Source organism: Notolabrus celidotus, chromosome 7 (assembly GCF_009762535.1).
Source record: "Notolabrus celidotus isolate fNotCel1 chromosome 7, fNotCel1.pri, whole genome shotgun sequence".
NCBI lineage: Eukaryota > Metazoa > Chordata > Actinopteri > Labriformes > Labridae > Notolabrus > Notolabrus celidotus.
This window is the reverse complement of record NC_048278.1, coordinates 24,466,642-24,488,538: the sequence shown is the minus strand read 5'-3', so window position 1 is coordinate 24,488,538 and position 21,897 is coordinate 24,466,642. Positions and strand designations below refer to the sequence as shown.

General features: G+C 39.9%; 1 protein-coding gene across 9 annotated transcripts in view; it reads left to right on the top strand.

Annotated features, from left to right (window-relative positions):
• The window catches only part of inpp4b (inositol polyphosphate-4-phosphatase type II B), a 341,040-nt gene extending 322,667 nt beyond the window's left edge, over positions 1-18,373 (top strand). For 6 of the 9 annotated variants that reach the window (XM_034687459.1, XM_034687457.1, XM_034687453.1 and 3 more), the window contains 7 exons: positions 83-206; positions 744-870; positions 3,480-3,620; positions 3,909-4,006; positions 4,391-4,503; positions 5,216-5,370; positions 8,786-8,976. In XM_034687459.1, the coding sequence (XP_034543350.1) occupies positions 83-206; positions 744-870; positions 3,480-3,620; positions 3,909-4,006; positions 4,391-4,503; positions 5,216-5,370; positions 8,786-8,960 (933 nt within the window). In that variant the 3' untranslated portion in view covers positions 8,961-8,976. Of the gene's footprint in view, positions 1-82; positions 207-743; positions 871-3,479; positions 3,621-3,908; positions 4,007-4,390; positions 4,504-5,215; positions 5,371-8,785; positions 8,977-16,934 lie in introns of those variants that run through there. The other 3 variants (XM_034687454.1, XM_034687461.1, XM_034687455.1) reach the window with 2 other exon arrangements.
• Positions 18,374-21,897: the final 3,524 nt, after the last annotated feature.

Genomic DNA, 21,897 nt, shown 5'->3' with positions numbered 1-21,897 from the left:
ACCCAATATGGCTGCTTTAACTATTTGTGCGAGAGAAAGCTGAAAGATAACTTTGTGCATTTATGTTTTTTTTTCTTATTAGCTGGCAGCTTTAGCGTGTGGTTTCGTCATGAAGCTGTACGCAGGAATGCAGGACAAAGGATTCCTGAGGCAACTCCACCTGGTTGGCCTGGTAGCCCAGTTTGAGAGTCTGCTCAGCACCTACAGTGAGTAAATCTGTAAGAGTCAAATCAGAACTTGCAACCTCCACTGAATATTTCTAAAACCAAACAACCTAAAAGAGGGGTTTGTTATTTTCTGATCTCATCTGATTTTGGGAGTGAGTGTGAGGTTGCTCTAAGTCATGACACATAAGTCACTGCTGCACTTCATTGGCATTTATTACAGTTCTTCATGTTTTATGTGACATTGTGCACATGAAAGTACATCCGAGTTTCTTGGAAAAGTGTTTATCAGATCAATATAGAAACAACAAACTACTAAAGGAGAGGCTCTTGGAGATATAACTGTTTTTCTTATCCCTCTGATCAAAGTTCTCAATCATGCCAGAGCTATTGGTGCAGCTCTCTTTTTTTATGATCCATGTTTCCCTGCTGTGTAAGATATGGACAGTTTGTAAACTGCATTCACAGTTAACACTCAGACATTTCAACTTTCTAATAAAGATAACCTCAATAGGAGTTATTATAAAGTGTTAAGAGAAAGAATGAAATCACCTCTACTAATCTGTTTTTTTATTGAAGGTGAAGAGATCGGGATGCTGGAAGACATGGAGGTTGGAATCTCGGACCTGCAGAGAGTCGCCTTCCAAATTACAGAGGCTCAGTCGGATGAGCTCAGCGACCTCCAGCCTTCAGTGTGTGGCCGACGGTGAGACCTTATCTTTAAGTGTAAATTCTTAAAGGGAGCCTCAGATGTAACTTGGAAAAAGAACCATGTTTGTTTGTTGCACTTTCAATATTTAAAGTAACAGAATAAAAGTACAAAAACACAAAGTTCAAAATAAGTTTTCTATTCATATTCTTACCAGTACTCTAAACCTACAGACTGAGATTTAGAGTTTTAAATCAGTGAAATCAAAGAGGTGATTTGTGAGTTGTGAGATGTGTTTCGTACAGATGTGGCCTCACAGAAGACCTGCTGGTCAAAAGCAGCACTCAGAGGTGTCTGTTGGACTCTCATCACCCTATTAGACACCTTCACATTTCAGCTCATGAGTCTTTGTCTCTGAAATCAGGGACAACAATCGTGTAGTGTAACGTTGATTTTGCTGGGATGTAAACTGATGGACTTTTTCCCTTGTGCTCTGAGTCAGAGCTTTTTTCGACCAAATTGTCCCTGGGCTTATGCACAGACACCAAAGGAATCAACAGTTTGTTGTTTAATTAACTAAAGAATTACAGAGGATGTGTAAGCTGTCATGGAGGGACAGCCTCATCACACCAGCAGACAAACTCATCTACCAGAAGATGCTCGAATTCATTTTCATGGGGCAGGCTGATAAACATGTATCATCAGTATATTTCAGGGCCTGCTTCTCTTTCTTCTCAAGTCACTGATGTTGGACAGAATAGAGATGGACAGAAAAGAGAAAACTGTGGCTAGTTACGAAACATGAAGTGTGTGTGCCAGGACCTTCCAGGTGTTTATACAGGATGTTAAGCAATCTGAATCAGGCCTCTCCCATCCCAACCACTACCATCATGAAAGAAAAGTTAATCCATCTGCATGTTCTCACTGTTCAAGCCATCTCATTGTATAAAGAGCCTAAGATTATATTACCCTGTCTTGGTGATGGATTGAGCATGAAAGTGTTTTCCTGTAGAAGTTCACTAACACTGTGATTGTGTACTTGTATACCTTAATCTTATCTGTTTAAACATCTCATTGTATAAAGAGCCTAAGATTATATTACCCTGTCTTGGTGATGGATTGAGAATGAAAGTGTTGGGCTTAGTTTGGCCATTGAGTCCATATTATAACCATGTGAAGTATCTTCATGGTGACGTCATGTTGATCTCCACTTTGACAAGAATGTCTTTACAGTGCATGATTCAAGAATTGAGTCTGACCCTCCCTCTTTCATGTCCGCACCAGACAAAAACACATCTATCACTTCTACACTCAAAGTTTTCTAACAAGAGGCAGGTGATCAGTTGTTGACCTTAATATGAGGAGACAGAGATGTTAAGATGCACCATGAATTACTTTTTGACTTTACTGAGACTGTAAAAGTCTGTGAAAAAGGAATTGACGTGATGAACAGTTAAATTCAGTGGTTAATGTTGAGCACAGGAAGTGATATTGACCATTCCACTGGGAGTAGAAGTTCCTTCCTGTTCTGTTTATGAGCTATTTTTATCAACATGCAGCCTGAGAATCAGACTCCAAGCCAGAGAGACAAGATTTGTGTTTTTTCCTGTAAAGAGTGCTTGTGATCTGCCTCAGTGGTTAATGTTGAGCACGGGAAGTGATATTAGGACCATTCCATTAGGATTAGAAGTTATTTCCTGCTCAGTTTATTAGCTACTTTATCAACATGCAACCTGAGAATCAAACTCCAAGCCACAGAGAAAAGATTTGTAGTTTTTCCTGTAAAAAGTACTTATGATCTGCCATCTAGCTATACATTCTCTTGGTATGTGGGAGTCATCAGCATGCTTGAGAGTAACACCCAAAGTATGTGTGTTAGTGTATCTTTAAAGAATGATTGCTAAGTTTAATGCTGAGGGGTCAGTGTAACATGCTGTTTAGGTCAGTGAAATCCCCGACTGAGTTGCAAAGTGGACAATGCTTTGTACTTGAATGCCAAGCTGCAGAGCTGGACTTAACATCCTTAAATAAGGAAGTCAAGTGGCTTCTGATTTGAGTGACTGAATGTGGACTGTAAACATGGTTAATGTTTAAATTTTACAAAGGGTGAGAAGATGATCCTTTAAGGTGATCTTACACACTCTTTCTCTTCTGCACACACACCAGCAGTCTTTCTTTAAACAGATTGCACAGGCTTGTCCTAGGTGTCAAATTATACAACTTCCCAAACCCATCAATTTGTTCCACATTGCAAAACATATTGCATTTCTGTTCAGTCATTTTACCTTTTTTAACTTGCAGGGTTATTTTTCTCTCCCCCACCTCTCTCTCTCTCTGTCTGTCTGTCTGTCTGTCTGTCTGTCTGTCTGTCTGTCTCTCTCTCTGTCTGTCTGTCTGTCTGTCTGTCTGTCTGTCTGTCTCTCTCTCTGTCTGTCTGTCTGTCTGTCTGTCTGTCTGTCTGTCTCTCTCTCTCTCTCTCTGTCTGTCTGTCTGTCTGTCTGTCTGTCTGTCTGTCTGTCTGTCTCTCTCTCTCTCTGTCTGTCTGTCTGTCTCTCTCTATCTCTCTGTGTCTCTGTGTCTCTCTCTCTCTCTCTCTCTCTCTCTCTCTCTCTCTCTCTCTCTCTCTCTCTCTCTCTCTCTCTCTCTCTCTCTCTCTCTGTATGCAGAGACCACTTCACTGTAGAAGTGCCATTACCCCGACTGGTTTTCCAGACCTTACCAGAGGAGATCAAGGAGGGCAAGCCTCTACGAGTATTCCCGGTGCTGTTTAATGTGGGCATCAATGAACAGCAAACCATAGCGGAGAGGTACTGCAAGAAGCCTTTGTTCACTTTTAACAACTTCAAGTTAATGTCCCACTTGAGGACAAGCACTCTTTGTGTGAACATGTTGACGAAGTCCAACGTGGTCTGAATCCGAACAATGTCACATAAAGAACCATTGACTCATTATTGATTCTTAATTCTTACAAAGCATCCAAGTCGGGAAATGTAACAAAATATTCATAACAGCTCACATCCACTGTTATGCAAATGATTGAGTGTCTTGGTGATGCTTCACCATAACTGCCCCTGTTCTCTCTGTCATCCCCTCAGATTTGGAGACATCTCTTTACAAGAGAGAATAAACCAGAAGAACTTTGAGATGTTAGAAGCCTATTTCAAATCATTCAGTGAAAAGGTGCCGTTAGAATGTAAGTGGAAAGTGTTTCAGATCTGTAACGCAAAGTAAATATGATTTATCTTTGTACATATATGATAGAATGGGGCTTGTGTTCTTAGGCAAAGCCAGAGGAAGACTGTTGCTTCAAATACAGTTTTAAATTTGTTTCATTATGCATCATGTGGAGCTAACAGAATCAAGAACATCTATACGTAGTTTTTAAGCAGCTTGAAATTCAGTCTTTGAAATGAATAATCTAAATCAAAGTGTAGAGTAAGAGGTCATTAGATTACTAACACACATTAATCCAACAGACCCTGCACTCTGTCTTGAGCAGCAGCCAAGCCTAGTGAATTTATCACCAGAACAATCAAGAAACGTAACCACTTACCGGCATTGTGTTTTCTGTTAATAGGTCTACCGTGTTTTCAGACACAGACTGACATAAAGGAATTACTTGAAACCCTGGGCCAGAATGTAGTTACAAAGAAGAGAAAGAATGTGGAGATACTGTGGATTGCTGGAACGGTGAGCAGTGTTGTCATTGTAACTTCCTCTCCTTGTAAAGTTAGATTCTTTCTTCTGAGCAGCGTAAATCAACCTTCTGTTGCATAGCAAGGGTAACTGTGATGTATTGACAGGAAGATGTAGTCTAGTGTGACATTTTGATGTTTCATGGGCTTTTAATGAAGCACCGAGCCGATCAAAAAGAAACTACCTGAGCATGATGTACAGCTGACTTCAGAAGATGATACTTGATAAACATTGACCTTTTACCTAATATGCAGTGTCTGTAAATGAAGTGTTTCACATGCTTTTAAATAGCTCACCACTCACCTCACCGCAGGATCTGTTAAAACCTGACCAAGAGCCTGTGGCCATGCTAGCTGCTCTCTGCAGCTAGTATCCTAATGTTTGCTAAAAAACACTGGGCTGACAGGAATCTCAGTTGTTTATGCTTTCAGTCATAAATTAAATCACTGAACAAATACAGATTTCCCCTGACTATGCTGCCACAGGAACTTCAGGTGATTACAATAGTTACAATGGTTTATCTGTGGGCATCAAATGTCTCTACAAAGTTTTGAGGCAAACTTTAAGGTTTGACTTTTTAAATTCTAAATCCACACATAAAACAAGCCAAAGTGTTCTGAAGAAATGAATCATCTGTACTGGTGAGAAAGGTACAGTTTGCATGTAAACTTTGTCAATGTTTTTTTTTTTCTCTACTTGCCGTCAGATCTGCCGAAGGTTAAATGGCATCAGGTTCACCAGCTGTAAAAGTGCCAAAGACCGGACATCCATGTCTGTCACATTAGAGCAGTGTGCTCTCCTCCGTGATGAACACCAGCTCAGCAAGGATATCTTCATCCGTGCTCTTGACTGTATGCGAAGGTAAGACAGCAACAAGAAATAAGTCTAATAAGTAATAAGTATGATGGGTGCCAGTTATTATTCCAGCCAATCCCAAACATGTTGCATTTACATACGTCAGCCTCACATTTTGTCTCTCTATGGTTATTACACTTTACTCTGAATACTCAGAATTTTTCCAGTGGAACTATTTTCTACCAAAGAAAAAGTTCTTATCTTAATGAGCATTTAACAAAGAGATCTTTGGGTTCAGGGCTTTGTGCAGCACAGAGAAGATACCATTCTTCTCCATTGTATTATATAAAGCGGGGTTTTCTGCAGCGATCTCACAATTGGAATGCTTAAAAGCTCAACTATTAATACAGCTGCATAATACACCAGCCAATTTAGTTTACTTATTGCTCAACTTATAATGTGGATGATTTAGAGGTTGGATTATGTAGCCCTTAAAGAAATATCTGTAAAAATAACCTGCACCTGCACCACCTGTGAGTAAAAGCTGATGTCCATCACTCACGGCAAAACATTTTGTCTGCACCATCTCCTTCCAATCACAGTATGAGCATCATCATGTGTTTCCCTCACCATTGCAAGCTTCCCTCACACATTCAAAGGTAGCCATGCATGTTCCTCAGAGTGCTGTGGGGACACTGTTGCCTTTAATGTGTGTGTTGGCCAGCAGAGTAAACATCTACATCTGCATCTGTTTAAATCTAAGAGATCCTAATTTAAGAACTTATTTAAGGCTGTGGTAAAGTACACATCGGAAGTGCCTGTGGTAGTGACCTGATTGCAGCTGTGTTAGATGAGTACAAGAACAGGAAATCACATGACCAAAAGCACAAATTATAAAATAAACTTGAGCTCACAGTGTAAATGAGGGTTAGCCATTGACCTTTACTCTTACCCCACGCTTACAGTTACACAATAACTATTAAATGACACAAGGCAACAAGCTCATACATCCAACTAATATCACATTAACAACTTTAAGTGAACTTAGACAACCTGACCCAGCCATCTGTGGACACAAAGCCATTAAAAGAAATTATCTAAAAAAAAAAAAATGAAACTTTTATTTCCCACTGTCCCGCCTGACAGTGGGAAATGATCAAGAGTCTAGCATAAGTTTTCAAAGCACTCAAACCCCAAAACTCAGTGTATTTTGTCAATCTTTTTCAGTATTTGTCTTCTTTAAAAAGTTTACAAAACTAATGAGTGTTTTTCAAATGCAGTAATATGCTGAATTAATATGAGGATATACAGGATTTATAAATATATTGATGTTTTTAATTGATCATCATTATTTTAGGGTTATATCTTTTATTTGCTAGTCATGCATTTTAATGTTTCTATTATAAGCCTGTCGTCATTGTAAATGAGGGCTTGCTCTCAATGATTTTCGAGTTTAAATAAAGATAATTATATTATGTAACCTGACCTAACCCCTGCTGCAAGTGTAAGGGTGGGATGCAAACAGGAAATTCTTCTGTGGAGCAGATTGTCTTATTTCAAGTTATCAGACCACACTCTTCTAAGGATCCTATCCCTGAACACTGCTTTCATCAAAATATACCTTCACCTTAAAACTTTTTCTGTTTTTTTTTGTGTCACCAAGACAGCTACAGTTGGCAAGTAGCTGTCTTCCTGCAAATGCTACATTTTAAGTATGGTCCATTGTTTGGGTTCAATGCCATATAAGTGTTTTTTTTACCTTTAAGAGCCCTAACTCATTGAAAAAGAACATGCTGTTAGTTTCCTCTTATCATTGGTTTTAAGAAGAAACAAACTCTTTAGAGGAATGATGGTGGGAAAGCAGTGATGAAGATCCAGAGTAAAAGAAGAAAATTAAGCTTCAGTATTTAAGTATTCTCTCAAGGATTTAGCAATATCCTCCAGGCATAAGAAAGTGATCCCATATGATGGTTTCCTCTCTGACACACACACACACACACACACACACACACACACACACACACACACACACACACACACACACACACACACACACACACACACACGTAGAACAGTGACTATTTTAAAATGAGATTAAAATGTTAAAACTCTTGCAGCTCTGTTTTGCTCTGAATTGTCTAAGGCCCTGAGTCTAATTAAACCCCTGATGTAATGAGATCGATTGGTCTTTGAGAAGATGGATTTAACATTAATTTAGTGTTGAACTGAGGTGAGGATGGAGAGGATAATCAAAGAAAGATGAAAATTTAAGCTAAAAGGAAGTTAGGAATGTCTTGATACTTTTTGTTAATTTGCAGAGATGAACATTAGTCTTTTGTATTACCTGTAAGATAATCACCTCAGATGAATTCAGTTCTATACACAGCCAATGATTTAAAGTGTGATGTTTTAAGTCAGATATGTTTGTTTGTGGTCAAATGCAGCACTTATCAAGAGTAAAGACTTTGCCAGTAAGAGTGCGAGTCACACCTATCTTGTTTACAGAAGTTACAGCAGTGTATTTGCTTTTCCTGTTACCTGGTGATTCAGTGACGTCAACTGCTGCATAGAAACAATGTCCTGCAGCAACTAATCAAAGGTCACGCCTGATGAGTTTTCATTGCTCTTGTTTTTCAGTTGAAGGTGAGGCATTGATTTCTTAATGTTGTGTGATGTTGATTAAAGAGAAATGCGTTTTGCTCTGAAGTGTTTGAAAAGTAGGAAGGCTTTGTGATCATCATGATAAAAATGTATTTTTTGTCTAGCTGTGATCGAAATGATGGTTGCTACAAAATACAACAGCAATGTAGCAGCTGCAATTGACAGGACATGAGGTATCACATTTCGCGTCTCAGTCAGTCTTCTCTTCTTGTCAGTGTAACCATCAGGTATTTCATCCATGCTGTTTCTGTGACTCTAACAGAAGCTTAAACTATGTGGTTGTCCGTCTGGTCCATGTTACATTATCAATTTATAAAAGCTAAAGATTAAATTCTCAGACTCTCTGACATGAACTTCTGATCTCTAACAATCACTTGATGAGAATTTTTAGTGTTGTTGGCAGTGAGTCATGTCTGTCTGTGCTGTAAAGCAAACCTAAAAACAAGTGTCACGTTTCAGGAAACCTGTTAAACCACCACCATAAACGACATGCTTCTGCTCTTGTCTTAACTGATTTCATCTCACCTGGATCAGATGTAATGGAAACATATTCTTCATTACACCTTTCATGCATGTCTCCTCTCTGCATCTTCAGCCATCTCAGCTTTCTGTGAGCCTGTTTCTCACATCCCTGCTCTGTGTGTCCTTGGCTTTTTCAATCTTAATCTGCACCAATGCTGTGTCTAAGTGGACCTTGTGTTGTGGCTCCCAAGTGATCAATGTGTGCCTGAGGTCCCACTTAGACAGCATGTAGACTCTACTAACACTGCCGTGTTTTGATCTGTCTCCGTTCTGTTTCATTCTGACGGGCGCCCTGCAGCCGGCTGACCCAGGGAGACATTGGGCAGTGGGAGGACCCTGAGGCTGGCGCCGTGACAGAGAACAAACCAGCGTCACGACACTTTTACCCCATTGCCCTGCTGCTCGTTAGCTCCCACTTACTGGTTGTGTGGCTCATTTTAAGTCTTGTTTTTCTGCTTGCAAAATATCAATAAATTGCTGACAATGCCATCTCTACTCACTCCTTTCTTTCTGTGTTTGCTGATGGTTCTTTTGAGAGTTGTGATAATGGAAGCTAATAGCCAGTGTGGTACACAGAGAATTAGTACTAATTGTTTGGTATTGACCTTATCCTGTATGCTTCTAATCCCTGAGCAACAGCAGATTGGGGGAAAGTGATTTCAATTAGGCAATAAAAGTTTAGTGTTTCCTGATTTTCTTAGAATTGTTTTTGACAAACTCATCAACTTATCAATATGCACACAAACTGCTTAACGAGAGTGCACACCAGAGAATTTCCTTTTTGACTTGCACATCTTCATTCAACAGATAAGACTGGCATCAATATCAATATGTTTAAGTCAACAACATGAGGCCATTATTGATATCAGGTCACAACTGTACTCTCTCACTTGTGAAAACAAAGCTGTGTATTACAAAGCTCTGCACTGTAGCTCTAGCTCTCAGCTATACTCAAACAGAAATCAATAGTGCCTTTTGTGATAACTACTTCCAGCTGTGGGTAAATACATGTCAACTGTATTTTCAGCAGCAGGATGAAATGTGAACTGGCTCATAATAAACCCATGTGTTTGTGTTCTTACTAAGAAGAGAGGCACTGGAGTGGAGTGGAGTGGGACAGTAGAGCTAATTTAAGTCTTGTTTCCAATTACATGTTATAGTGGCAAGTCAACTGGAAATCCAATCATTCCTATCTGAATGTGCCTACGAAACTCCTCCCCTCCGTAATACTTAATTCTCGAATCTGCCTAAAGTAATTTCAAAAACTGAACTTTTGTGGTAGATATTGAAGAGACAGTTGCCTATGTTGATTGTCAAGTGAGTTTGTTTGATTACAAAGAAAGTCTATCAAGTTTTAACATATTGTGAATCTAAGTAACATGTGCTAAAACATAGTCACAAATTGTTTCTATTCAGGTTGTCTTTATTTGTTGATATTTGATTTGCGTGCAACAGACAGTATTACGGTTAGGGTTAGGATTTTGGATTAGGGTTAGGGTTTGGATTAGGGTTAGGGTAAGGGTTTGGATTAGGGTTAGGGTTAGGGTTTGGATTAGGGTTAGGGTAAGGGTTTGGATTAGGGTTAGGGATTGGATTAGGGTTATGGTTTGGATTAGGGTTAGGGTTCGGATTAGGGTTAGAGATTGGATTAGGGTAAGGGTAAGGGTAAGGGTTTGGATTAGGGTTAGGGTAAAGGTTTGGGTTAGGGTTAGGGTTTGGATTAGGGTTAGGGATTGGATTAGGGTAAGGGTAAGGGTTTTGATTAGGGTTAGAGTAAAGGTTTGGGTTAGGGTATGGGTTTGGATTAGGGTTAGGGTTTGGATTAGGGTTAGGGTTTGGATTAGGGTTAGGGTTCAGGTTTGGATTAGGGTTAGGGTTTGGATTTGGGTTAGGATTTGGATTAGGGTTAAGGTTTGGATTAGGGTTAGGGTTAGGGTTTGGATTAGGGTTAGGGTTTGGATTTGGGTTAGGATTTGGATTAGGGTCAGGGTTATGATTACAGGTAGGGTTTGGATTAGGGTCAGGGTTTGGATTAAGGTTAGGGTTTGGATTAGAGTTAGGGTTAGGGTTTGGATTAGGGTTAGGGTTAGAGTTTGGATTATGATTAGGGTTAGGGTTTGGATTAGGGTATGGGTTTGGATTAAGGTTAGGGTTTGGATTAGGGTTAGGGTTTGGATTAGGGTTAGGATTTGGATTAGGGTTAGGGTTATGATTACAGGTAGGGTTTGGATTAGGGTTAGGGTTTGGATTAAGGTTAGGGTTTGGATTAGGGTTAGGGTTAGAGTTTGGATTATGATTAGGGTTAGGGTTTGGATTAGGGTTATTGTTTGATTTGGGTTAGGGTTTGGATAAGGGTTAGGGTTTGGATTTGGGTTAGGGTTTGGGTTAGGGTTTGGATTAGGGTTAGGGTTTGGATTAGGGTTAGGGTTTGGATTAGGGTTAGGGTTTGGATTAAGGTTAGGGTTTGGATTAGGGTTAGGGTTTGGATTAGGGTTAGGGTTTGGATTAGGGTTAGGGATAGGGTTAGGGTTAGGGTTTGGATTAGGGTTAGGGTTTGGATTAGGGTTCGGGTTTGGATTTGGGTTATGGTGTGGATTTGGATTAGGGTTAGGGTTTGGATTAGGGTTAGTGTTTGGATTAGGGTTAGAGTTAGGGTTTGGATTAAGGTTAGGGTTTGGGTTTGGATTAGGGTTCGGGTTTGGATTTGGGTTAGGGTTAGGGTTTGGATTAGGGTAAGGGTTTGGATTAGGGTTAGAGTTAGGGTTTGAATTAGGGTTAGGGTTAGCGGTTGGATTAGGATATGGGTTTGGATTATGATTAGGGTTAGGGTTAGGGTTTGGATTAGGGTATGGGTTTGGGTTAGGGTTAGGCTTTGGATTAGTGTTAGGGTTAGGGTTTGGATTAGGGTTAGGGTTTGGATTAGGGTTAGGGTTTGGATTAAGGTTAGGGTTTGGATTAGGGTTAGGGTTTGGATTATGGTTAGGGTTCGGGCTTGGATTAGGGTTAGGGATAGGGTTAGGGTTTGGATTAGGGTTAGGGTTTGGATTAGGGTTAGGATTAGGGTTTGGATTAGGGTTCGGGTTTGGATTTGGGTTAGGGTGTGGGTTTGGATTAGGTTTGGGTTTGGATTAGGATAAGGGTTCAGGTTTGGATTAGGGTTAGTGTTTGGGTTAGGGTTAGGGTTTGAGTTAGGGGTTGGATTAGGGTTAAGGTTTGGATTAGGGTTAGGGTTTGGATTAGGGTTAAGGTTTGGGTTAGGGTTTGGATTATGATTACGGTTAGAGTAAGGGTTAGGGTTTGGATTAAGGTTAGGGTTTGGGTTTGGATTAGGGTTCGGGTTTGGATTTGGGTTAGGGTTAGGGTTAGGGTTTGGATTAGGGTAAGGGTTTGGATTAGGGTTAGAGTTAGGGTTTGAATTAGGGTTAGGGTTAGCGGTTGGATTAGGATATGGGTTTGGATTATGATTAGGGTTAGGGTTAGGGTTTGGATTAGGGTATGGGTTTGGGTTAGGGTTAGGCTTTGGATTAGTGTTAGGGTTAGGGTTTGGATTAGGGTTAGGGTTTGGATTAGGGTTAGGGTTTGGATTAAGGTTAGGGTTTGGATTAGGGTTAGGGTTTGGATTATGGTTAGGGTTCGGGCTTGGATTAGGGTTAGGGATAGGGTTAGGGTTTGGATTAGGGTTAGGGTTTGGATTAGGGTTAGGATTAGGGTTTGGATTAGGGTTCGGGTTTGGATTTGGGTTAGGGTGTGGGTTTGGATTAGGTTTGGGTTTGGATTAGGATAAGGGTTCAGGTTTGGATTAGGGTTAGTGTTTGGGTTAGGGTTAGGGTTTGAGTTAGGGGTTGGATTAGGGTTAAGGTTTGGATTAGGGTTAGGGTTTGGATTAGGGTTAAGGTTTGGGTTAGGGTTTGGATTATGATTACGGTTAGAGTAAGGGTTAGGGTTTGGATTAGGGTTAGGGTTTGGGTGTGGATTAGGGTTTGGATTAAGGTTAGGTTTTGGATTAGGGTTAGGGTTAGGGTTTGGATAAGGGTTAGGGTTTGGATAGGGTTAGGGTTTCGATTTGGGTTAGGGTTAGGGTTTGGATTAGGGTTAGGGTTTGGATTAGGGTTAGGGTTTGGATTAGGGTTAGGGTTCAGGTTTGGATTAGGGTTAGGGTTTGGATTTGGGTTAGGATTTGGATTAGGGTTAAGGTTTGGATTAGGGTTAGGGTTAGGGTTTGGATTAGGGTTAGGGTTTGGATTTGGGTTAGGATTTGGATTAGGGTCAGGGTTATGATTACAGGTAGGGTTTGGATTAGGGTCAGGGTTTGGATTAAGGTTAGGGTTTGGATTAGAGTTAGGGTTAGGGTTTGGATTAGGGTTAGGGTTAGAGTTTGGATTATGATTAGGGTTAGGGTTTGGATTAGGGTATGGGTTTGGATTAAGGTTAGGGTTTGGATTAGGGTTAGGGTTTGGATTAGGGTTAGGATTTGGATTAGGGTTAGGGTTATGATTACAGGTAGGGTTTGGATTAGGGTTAGGGTTTGGATTAAGGTTAGGGTTTGGATTAGGGTTAGGGTTAGAGTTTGGATTATGATTAGGGTTAGGGTTTGGATTAGGGTTATTGTTTGATTTGGGTTAGGGTTTGGATAAGGGTTAGGGTTTGGATTTGGGTTAGGGTTTGGGTTAGGGTTTGGATTAGGGTTAGGGTTTGGATTAGGGTTAGGGTTTGGATTAGGGTTAGGGTTTGGATTAAGGTTAGGGTTTGGATTAGGGTTAGGGTTTGGATTAGGGTTAGGGTTTGGATTAGGGTTAGGGATAGGGTTAGGGTTAGGGTTTGGATTAGGGTTAGGGTTTGGATTAGGGTTCGGGTTTGGATTTGGGTTATGGTGTGGATTTGGATTAGGGTTAGGGTTTGGATTAGGGTTAGTGTTTGGATTAGGGTTAGAGTTAGGGTTTGGATTAAGGTTAGGGTTTGGGTTTGGATTAGGGTTCGGGTTTGGATTTGGGTTAGGGTTAGGGTTTGGATTAGGGTAAGGGTTTGGATTAGGGTTAGAGTTAGGGTTTGAATTAGGGTTAGGGTTAGCGGTTGGATTAGGATATGGGTTTGGATTATGATTAGGGTTAGGGTTAGGGTTTGGATTAGGGTATGGGTTTGGGTTAGGGTTAGGCTTTGGATTAGTGTTAGGGTTAGGGTTTGGATTAGGGTTAGGGTTTGGATTAGGGTTAGGGTTTGGATTAAGGTTAGGGTTTGGATTAGGGTTAGGGTTTGGATTATGGTTAGGGTTCGGGCTTGGATTAGGGTTAGGGATAGGGTTAGGGTTTGGATTAGGGTTAGGGTTTGGATTAGGGTTAGGATTAGGGTTTGGATTAGGGTTCGGGTTTGGATTTGGGTTAGGGTGTGGGTTTGGATTAGGTTTGGGTTTGGATTAGGATAAGGGTTCAGGTTTGGATTAGGGTTAGTGTTTGGGTTAGGGTTAGGGTTTGAGTTAGGGGTTGGATTAGGGTTAAGGTTTGGATTAGGGTTAGGGTTTGGATTAGGGTTAAGGTTTGGGTTAGGGTTTGGATTATGATTACGGTTAGAGTAAGGGTTAGGGTTTGGATTAGGGTTAGGGTTTGGGTGTGGATTAGGGTTTGGATTAAGGTTAGGTTTTGGATTAGGGTTAGGGTTTGGATAAGGGTTAGGGTTTGGATAAGGGTTAGGGTTTCGATTTGGGTTAGGGTTAGGGTTTGGATTAAGGTCAGGATTTGGATTAGGGTTAGGGTTTGGATTAGGGTTAGGGTTTGGATTAGGGTTAGGGTCTGGATTAGGGTTAGGGTAATGATTAGGGTTAGGGTTAGGGTTTGGATTAGGGTTAGGGTTTTGGTTATGGTTAAAGGTGACATATCACGCTTTTTTCATCAATATATATTGGTCTAAGAGGTCCCCAAAACATGTCTTTAAAGTTTATGCTCAAAAAAACACTTTGAAATCAGATTTTGGTCTGCCTGAAAACCCCTCTTCTTCAGCCCTCCTCAGAACACTCTGTTTTCTCTCTGACCACGCCCCCTCAGGAAGTGGATGTGGCCTCGGCTCTCCAGCACGTTGATCTAATGTTTACATGTTGGCTGAATATACACGGCTGCTCACAGATAGCGTTACTTCAACCCTCTGAATCTGATCCAGAATCTGATCCTGACGGAGAGGCGCCTGCAGCAGGACCTTTCTGAACCATTGGTCACAGATTTAGTGTTTCCTTTTTGTTTTATTTGTCAGTATGTCGGCGTGTGTCTTGGTACACAGCTACCAACATGTAGCTATGTGGCTTTGCTAACTAGCGCTAGCACTTATCCATGATAAATAAAAATCATCCACTAGATCTTCAAATCTGCAGACCTGGGGAGTAAAACCGACCTCTGCCAGAAAGATAGCAGGACCTTCTGAAGGATTGGTCACAGATTCTGTGTTACTTGTTGTTTTATTTGTCAGTATGTAGACGTACAGTATGTCTTGGTACACAGCTACAGCTACACAGCTACGGCTACAGCTACCAACATGTAGCTATGTGGCTATGCTAACTAGCGCTAGCACTTTTCCATGACAAATAAAAATCATCCACTAGATCTTCAAATCTGCAGACGTGGGGAGTAAAACCGACCTTTGTGTTTATTAAGACAGCCTACAACTAGAATGTCTCCCTCCTAAGCTCCTTGTTAGCACACCTGTGTGCAGGTAATGAAAAACAGAGGAGGGGTTGAGTTGTATTTTATAGTCTATGGACTGAACAAGCTCCGAGCTCTGACTCCGTGACAGACCAGATATTGTTGTGACGTAACAAAAACACGGAAGTCTGAAACGGCTCGTTTCACACACATTTACAGAAAGGTGGAGAAATCAAAACAGGGGCAGAATGGATTTTTTTCATTCTCGGGGGGTTTGTAGACATGCCAGGGAAACATATTTCAGGTAGAGAACCATTAAAAAGTCGATTTTGCATGATATGTCACCTTTAAGGTTTGGATTATGGTTATGGTTTGGATTAGTGTTAGGGTTATGATTAATGTTAGGGTTAGGGTTTGGATTAGGGTTAGGGTTTGGATTAGGGTTAGGGTTTGGATTAGGGTTAGGGTTAGTGCAGTTCAGCTTTGTTAGAAACTGTAAAACAAAAGAATTCCAATAGAAGACAGAAAGCATAGAAAGCATTTCCTCATTTGTCATATCTAGTATCCAGTTTGGCAGATTGTTTCTCTTTCCTTCAAAAGTTATAGCCTTTTATCTCCCCTTGCCCAAAATATTTTGGAACCGAATGGCATTTACTTTTGGCTCTGCATGCATAAAAAATTACTTTTAACTTTGCACCAATTCATTCTAGAAACAGAGTCCACTTGTTACAGTTGTGAACAGACTACTGTATGGTCGACATTTTGGCGATGGATGAGTGACAGCACTGAGGGTCTTTTATGCACTGACCAAATTCCAAATGTGAAAAAACAAAAGAACATTGACTTATTCAGTAAGCCTGAATTCATACAGTGACGCTTCTCACCACTGTAACAGCGTGTGGGTTCACAAGCTGGTAAATTATTTTACACAGTGTTGTAATCCAATATAAAGTGCAATACCTACGGCAAAAAAACACATGTGGAGCTTGTAATGTTAATTATTTGTTGAGACTGTGTCACAGCGCTCATTTAAGTGGGAGATTTTTGAGGGTTGTACTTGCATGGGGGGTTGTTGTACTAAATTGAATTTTGTAAGCATCAGGGCAGCAGTTTTTTGAACACCCAGGCACAAAAAAACCTACTTACTAAAAGTCAACTAAAACGAAACAATCATAAATACCACTAAAGCACTTAGAAAACCCATCAGTCATGTGCCTGGTAATCTAACACTCTGCCTCTAGCCAAACGATACAACACAGTTCCCAAACACACAATCTGTGACTTATAAGTGAAAGATGAGCAGACAAGATAAGATGGTCCCGTCACTTCAAGGTGCTAAACTTGAATAAAGGCAGAGGAGTGTTATTTCTATCACATTATATTTGAAAGCATGCAAAGAGTGAACAGACACTGTTTCACTGAAACAGTTTACTTGGCTAATGAAGAGGTCTGCTGTCCCAGTGAAGGAAGAACATTATTTTGGTATGAAGAAGCTTTGATGATTGTAGAAAGCCAAACAAGCACACACAGACCATTAACTCAATTTGCTTAGAAGACATTTTAATGGATTGTTGTGTAAATGTTGGATGCTGGATAGCTTGCATTAAACTGCTTTAAACTTTAAAATGACACAAACTGAATCCAAACTATAATCAATAAATACAACAACCAGTATTTGGGATAATGATCTTGTTTAAAGTGCATTTGTGTTTTGGGTGAAATGCCTAAATCATTGCAAATGTTTTCAAACTCATCCATGTTTATTTATTTTTTTTCTTTTCTTTCTGTCTGCATTCCTCTCCACTCTCTTTATTTGATCACCAGAGAAGGATGTCGCATTGAGAACGTTCAAAAGAATATTAGATGCAGGAAATATGCCTTCAACATGTTGCAGCTGATGGCCTTTCCCAAGTGCTACAGACCACCAGAGGGGACGTATGGAAAAGTTGACTCGTGAGGATTTTAACCAGGTGCTGTAAAAACCAATGTGTGTTACATGTGTAGTAAATATATACGCTTAGGAACTAGAGAGACATTTTTTATCCATGGTAGCCAGAAACACTTGCTGGAATTTACATTTTGTTTTTTTTTTCCTTTTATAAATTGTGTGGTTGCTCTGTTGTATCTCTGTGTGTGTGTGTGTGTGTGTGTGTGTGTGTGTGTGTGTGTGTGTGTGTGTGTGTGTGTGTGTGTTCGTGTGTGTGTGTGTGTGTGTGTGTGTGTGTGTGTGTGTGTGTCTGTGTCTGTGTGTGGGTGTCAGGGGTGGGGTGTAGTACCCGAAGCTGGATTGCCAAAAATCTGTTGTGAAAAAAAGTGCACTTACTATTCCTGCCTCGTCTATTTTCGTGTTTTAGCTGTAATTGACTGTGCAACTGTAATCATTTCAGCATGTAGTTCAGCACTCGTGTGCCTGAACAAGTGCCTTTGTGCAGAATTTATACATTTGTAAAAGGGATTTATGTGTATGTATAAGTTGTGCGTGTGTGACAGAAGAGTTAACAGCAATTACATCTGATCAAGCTCTGTTAGCGGATTGAGATGCTTTTAAAGCTAAAAAAAAAAAAAGGACAGTTATTTGACCTCAAAACAAACTGTTCCCATGGTAAGGCATGGCAAGGCAAGTTTATTTATAAAGCACCATTCATACAAGAGCAATTCAAAGTGCTTTACAGAGTTAAAAACAAAAAACAGAACAGTAACAATCAACAAAAACACACAGCAAACACTTAAAACATTTACATTTTATATGCAGCCAGTTATGTTTGAATTTAAGTACTAAACTCCCCTGCTCCAGTGCTTCACATGGTGTAATCACTGCTCTCCACAACCTAAACAAGCCATCAATAACTCCAAGTCAATGTTTGGATGTTGTTGAAGTGTGTCCTTATCCACAGAGACATCTGGTCCACACTTTTCCTATGTGGTTTAAGACAAAATTGAATCAAGTCAGACTCAGCTGTCCCACAGGTTCTAAACACGAGGACTTTTAAAGCATTCCTGAATCCTTTCTTAATTCCATAATCTTTGACAGCTCAAGGTGCAGGTTGGTGACACCACACTGATGTACAGGCGGAGTTAGAACGAATGAGGATTTTGGACCATCATTTTTGAATGCTACACATAAAGTTCTGTTATTTATTTTTATATTCTGAAATAGTTTTATATTCTAAGGGTTGATACCTTGGACTTAAATGCATGTAATGTTGTGTTGGGCAAATATAAATGTATATATGAAAACAAATAAAGGAATGTTTTAACTTGGATGTATGTTATTGTATCATTGTGTATGTTTTCTATTGGATCCTATTTTTCATTTAAAGCACCTGTGAGGAGTTTTCAGCTGATTATGAAACAGACTGAAAGTATTACTGATGCCTCTTTATGGACGACTAAATCAGACAACACCATCCAAGAGCAAATGTTATATTTCTATACAGTTCTTTTTTAATGTCTGAAGCTGCTGTGTAGGGGTCATAAGAGGTGATCAACAGAATGCTACCAAGAAGGCATGGTTTTATATTTACAATAGAAAAGAATCTTAATTAGTTATACATTTGACTGTTAAAAGAGGAAAGGAGGAGATTTTTGTTTTTAAAAAAAGAAAAAAATACTTTCACATGTACAGGACATAATCAGCAAAGTGTGTTCTGTCCACTGGGGGCCAAAATCGGCACAAACTGAACGTCCCTCACACTAGCCTTAATGTTTACAATAAATATCACAGGTGTGAGTTTAGTTGAGCATTTAAATTAGTTATAATTTCATCTATTTGTTGCATAAAAACATATTGTGTTGGGAAATAAAATAACTTGCAAACTATTTCCAAGTAAAGCACTGCACATTTTATACGTTGTATTTTATGTATGTATGTATGTTGTGTTTTGTTTGTTGTATGTGGACCCCAGGAAGAGTAGCTGCTACAGTAGTAGCTGCTTTGTTAGTGGCAGCTACTGGGGATCTGAATAAAGGAACAAAAATGTCAACTTTAGCCTTAAATCCTGAATCCTATATTTGACACAAAAAAATAACATGACATGGTATAGAAATAGCATCAAAAAAGTTAAAAATTCACAAAAGGAGATGCATATCTCACTATTGTGCTCTTCATCTGTCAGCTTAGTGTGCTTGAACAACTCCACCCTAACGATTAATCTGGAACTACACAACCTTTAACAGCTGTGAGGAAGTGATCGTGCTAGCTGAGTTAGTGTATTTGTGTATGTTGGGTAAATATTGATTCAAGCAAAGGTGAGGTGGGTTATCCTGCAGAAGACAGTTAAAAGCTACCTTTTTGTCTCCTCATTTATTTCTGTATTTGCATTTTTCAAACAATTTGGGATAGATCTGTTATTCAAGGGTACATTACTTTTTTCCAAGATTATCATATTACAATTTATGATTAGCAGCATCTGTTAACACAATATGATGCCGAGGGGCTTATAATTAGGGGCACTGCTGAGCCATCATAGGGTAGGTGCATAGTAGCTCCACTTATTTCCTGCTTTGCAAGTGTCCTGCAAGTGTAGTATGAATCACATCTTGATGTAACAGAAATGTGACAGAAAACAAGTGAACCAATGAAGGCAGTAAAAATTTAGAGGATTTCAAAAATAGTTATTAAGACTTCAAATAATGCTGTTTTTAATAATATTGTTTTGGTCAGACTCTATAACCAATAATATATATATGTTGTAGATATGCTTATTTTTTACCTCTTTGATTAACATTTTAGTTGCTAACAACTTTTTAATAATTGTTACTTTATAGACTCTTGTTTGCTTTATATAGATTTTTTGCACTGTCTACTTGCTACTGTGACACTTGAATTTCCCCGTTGTGGGACGAGTAAAAGACTTTCTTTCTTTCTTTCTTAAGCCCAGCATGTTTGTTCCAAATGATTTGTTTGATTTCAGGCCAACTTAAAGGTGACATATCATGCAAAATTGACTTTTTAATGGTTCTTTACCTGAAATATGTGTCCCTGGCATGTCTACAAACCCCCCGAGAATGAAAAAAATCCATTCTGCCCCTTTTTTGATTTCTACATCTTTCTGTAAATGTGTGTGAAACGAGCCGTTTCAGACTTCCGTGTTTTTGTTACGTAACAACAATATCCGGTCTGTCACGGAGTCAGAGCTCGGAGCTTGTTCAGCCCATAGACTGTATAAAATAATACTGAATCCCTCCCCCGTTTTTCATTACCTGCACAAATGTGTGCTAACAAGGAGCTTAGGAGGGAGGCATGCTAGTTGTAGGCGGTCTTAATAAACACAAAGGTCGGTTTTACTCCCCACGTCTGCAGATTTGAAGATCTAGTGGATGATTTTTATTTATCATGGATAAGTGCTAGCGCTAGTTAGCATAGCTACATAGCTACATGTCGTAGCTGTAGCTGTGTACCAAGACACACGTCGACATACTGACAAATAAAACAACAAGAAACACAGAATCTGTGACCAATCCTTCAGAAAGGTCCTGCTGCCTTTCTGGCAGAGGTCGGTTTTACTCCCCACGTCTGCAGATTTGAAGATCTAGTGGATGATTTTTATTTGTCATGGATAAGTGCTAGCGCTAGTTAGCATAGCCACATAGCTACATGTTCGTAGCTGTGTACCAAGACACACGTCTACATACTGATAAATAAAACAACAAGAAACACTAAATCTATGACCAATCGTTCAGAAAGGTCCTGCTACAGGCGCCTCTCCGTCAGGATCAGATTCAGAGGGCTGAAGTAACGCGATCTCTGAGCAGCCGTGTATATTCAGCCAACATGTAAACATTACATCAACGTGCTGGAGAGCCGAGGCACATCCACTTCCGGAGGGGGCGTGGTCAGAGGGAAAACAGAGTGTTCTGATGAAGAATGAAGAAGAGGACTCTTCAGGCATGCCAAAATCTGATTTCAAAGTGTTTTTTTGAGCATAAACTTTAAAGACATGTTTTGGGGACCTCTTAGACCAATATATATTGATGAAAAAAGCGTGATATGTCCCCTTTAAGCCCTGTGAGACAACACACTTGCCTCAACGTTTCCTTGTCTGTATGGATACATTGTCTCAGAAGATACTTTGTGGAGCTGATCATCTGCAGCCTGTTGCACCAGCTGTGTGCAAGTTGTGTCCTAAGTTAGGGTGTAAAGCATAGGTGTAAAGTCCACACTAAACCATACGTTGAAACTCCTTAGTTTGTAACATAAGTTGTGTCATTGTTTGGTTGCACCACAGAGACGTAAGGTTCATCTTAACTAGTAGACCGTACCGTCCAAACTAACCAAAACACTGTCGCAGATATGACGTTTACACTTCCAGCAGCCAATCAGAGGAAAGCACCAATTTTGATGCAGGGGTTTTTATGTGTTATCTTTCATGCCTAATCATCTCAGAGCTGACCAACAGCGGAAACAAACTTACTGTCCCAGAACAACAACAGAAGGTATGTAAATCTTGATAAAGTGTCATAGTAAGGCGATAAATATAGCCTAAATCCTTAATCTACGGTGTGTATGATAACAGTGAAATGGAGTGGTAAAATTATCAACTACAACATACTATATTCTAGAGTGCAAATCTTGATCATCATATTTTTCCAATGTAATGGATGTAATCTCTCGAGGATGACACGTTGTCAAAGTAATCCAGCTGGGAGAACCCTCTGTATCTCCTCATCCTCCAAATCATCCCACCTTTCAAAACGATGCTTCTAGCAACCGGTACTCTACGGAGGACTTACACCTACTAGGAGCCAAGTGTAAGAATGAAGTTGTAGCGTAGGCTTATGTTGGAAC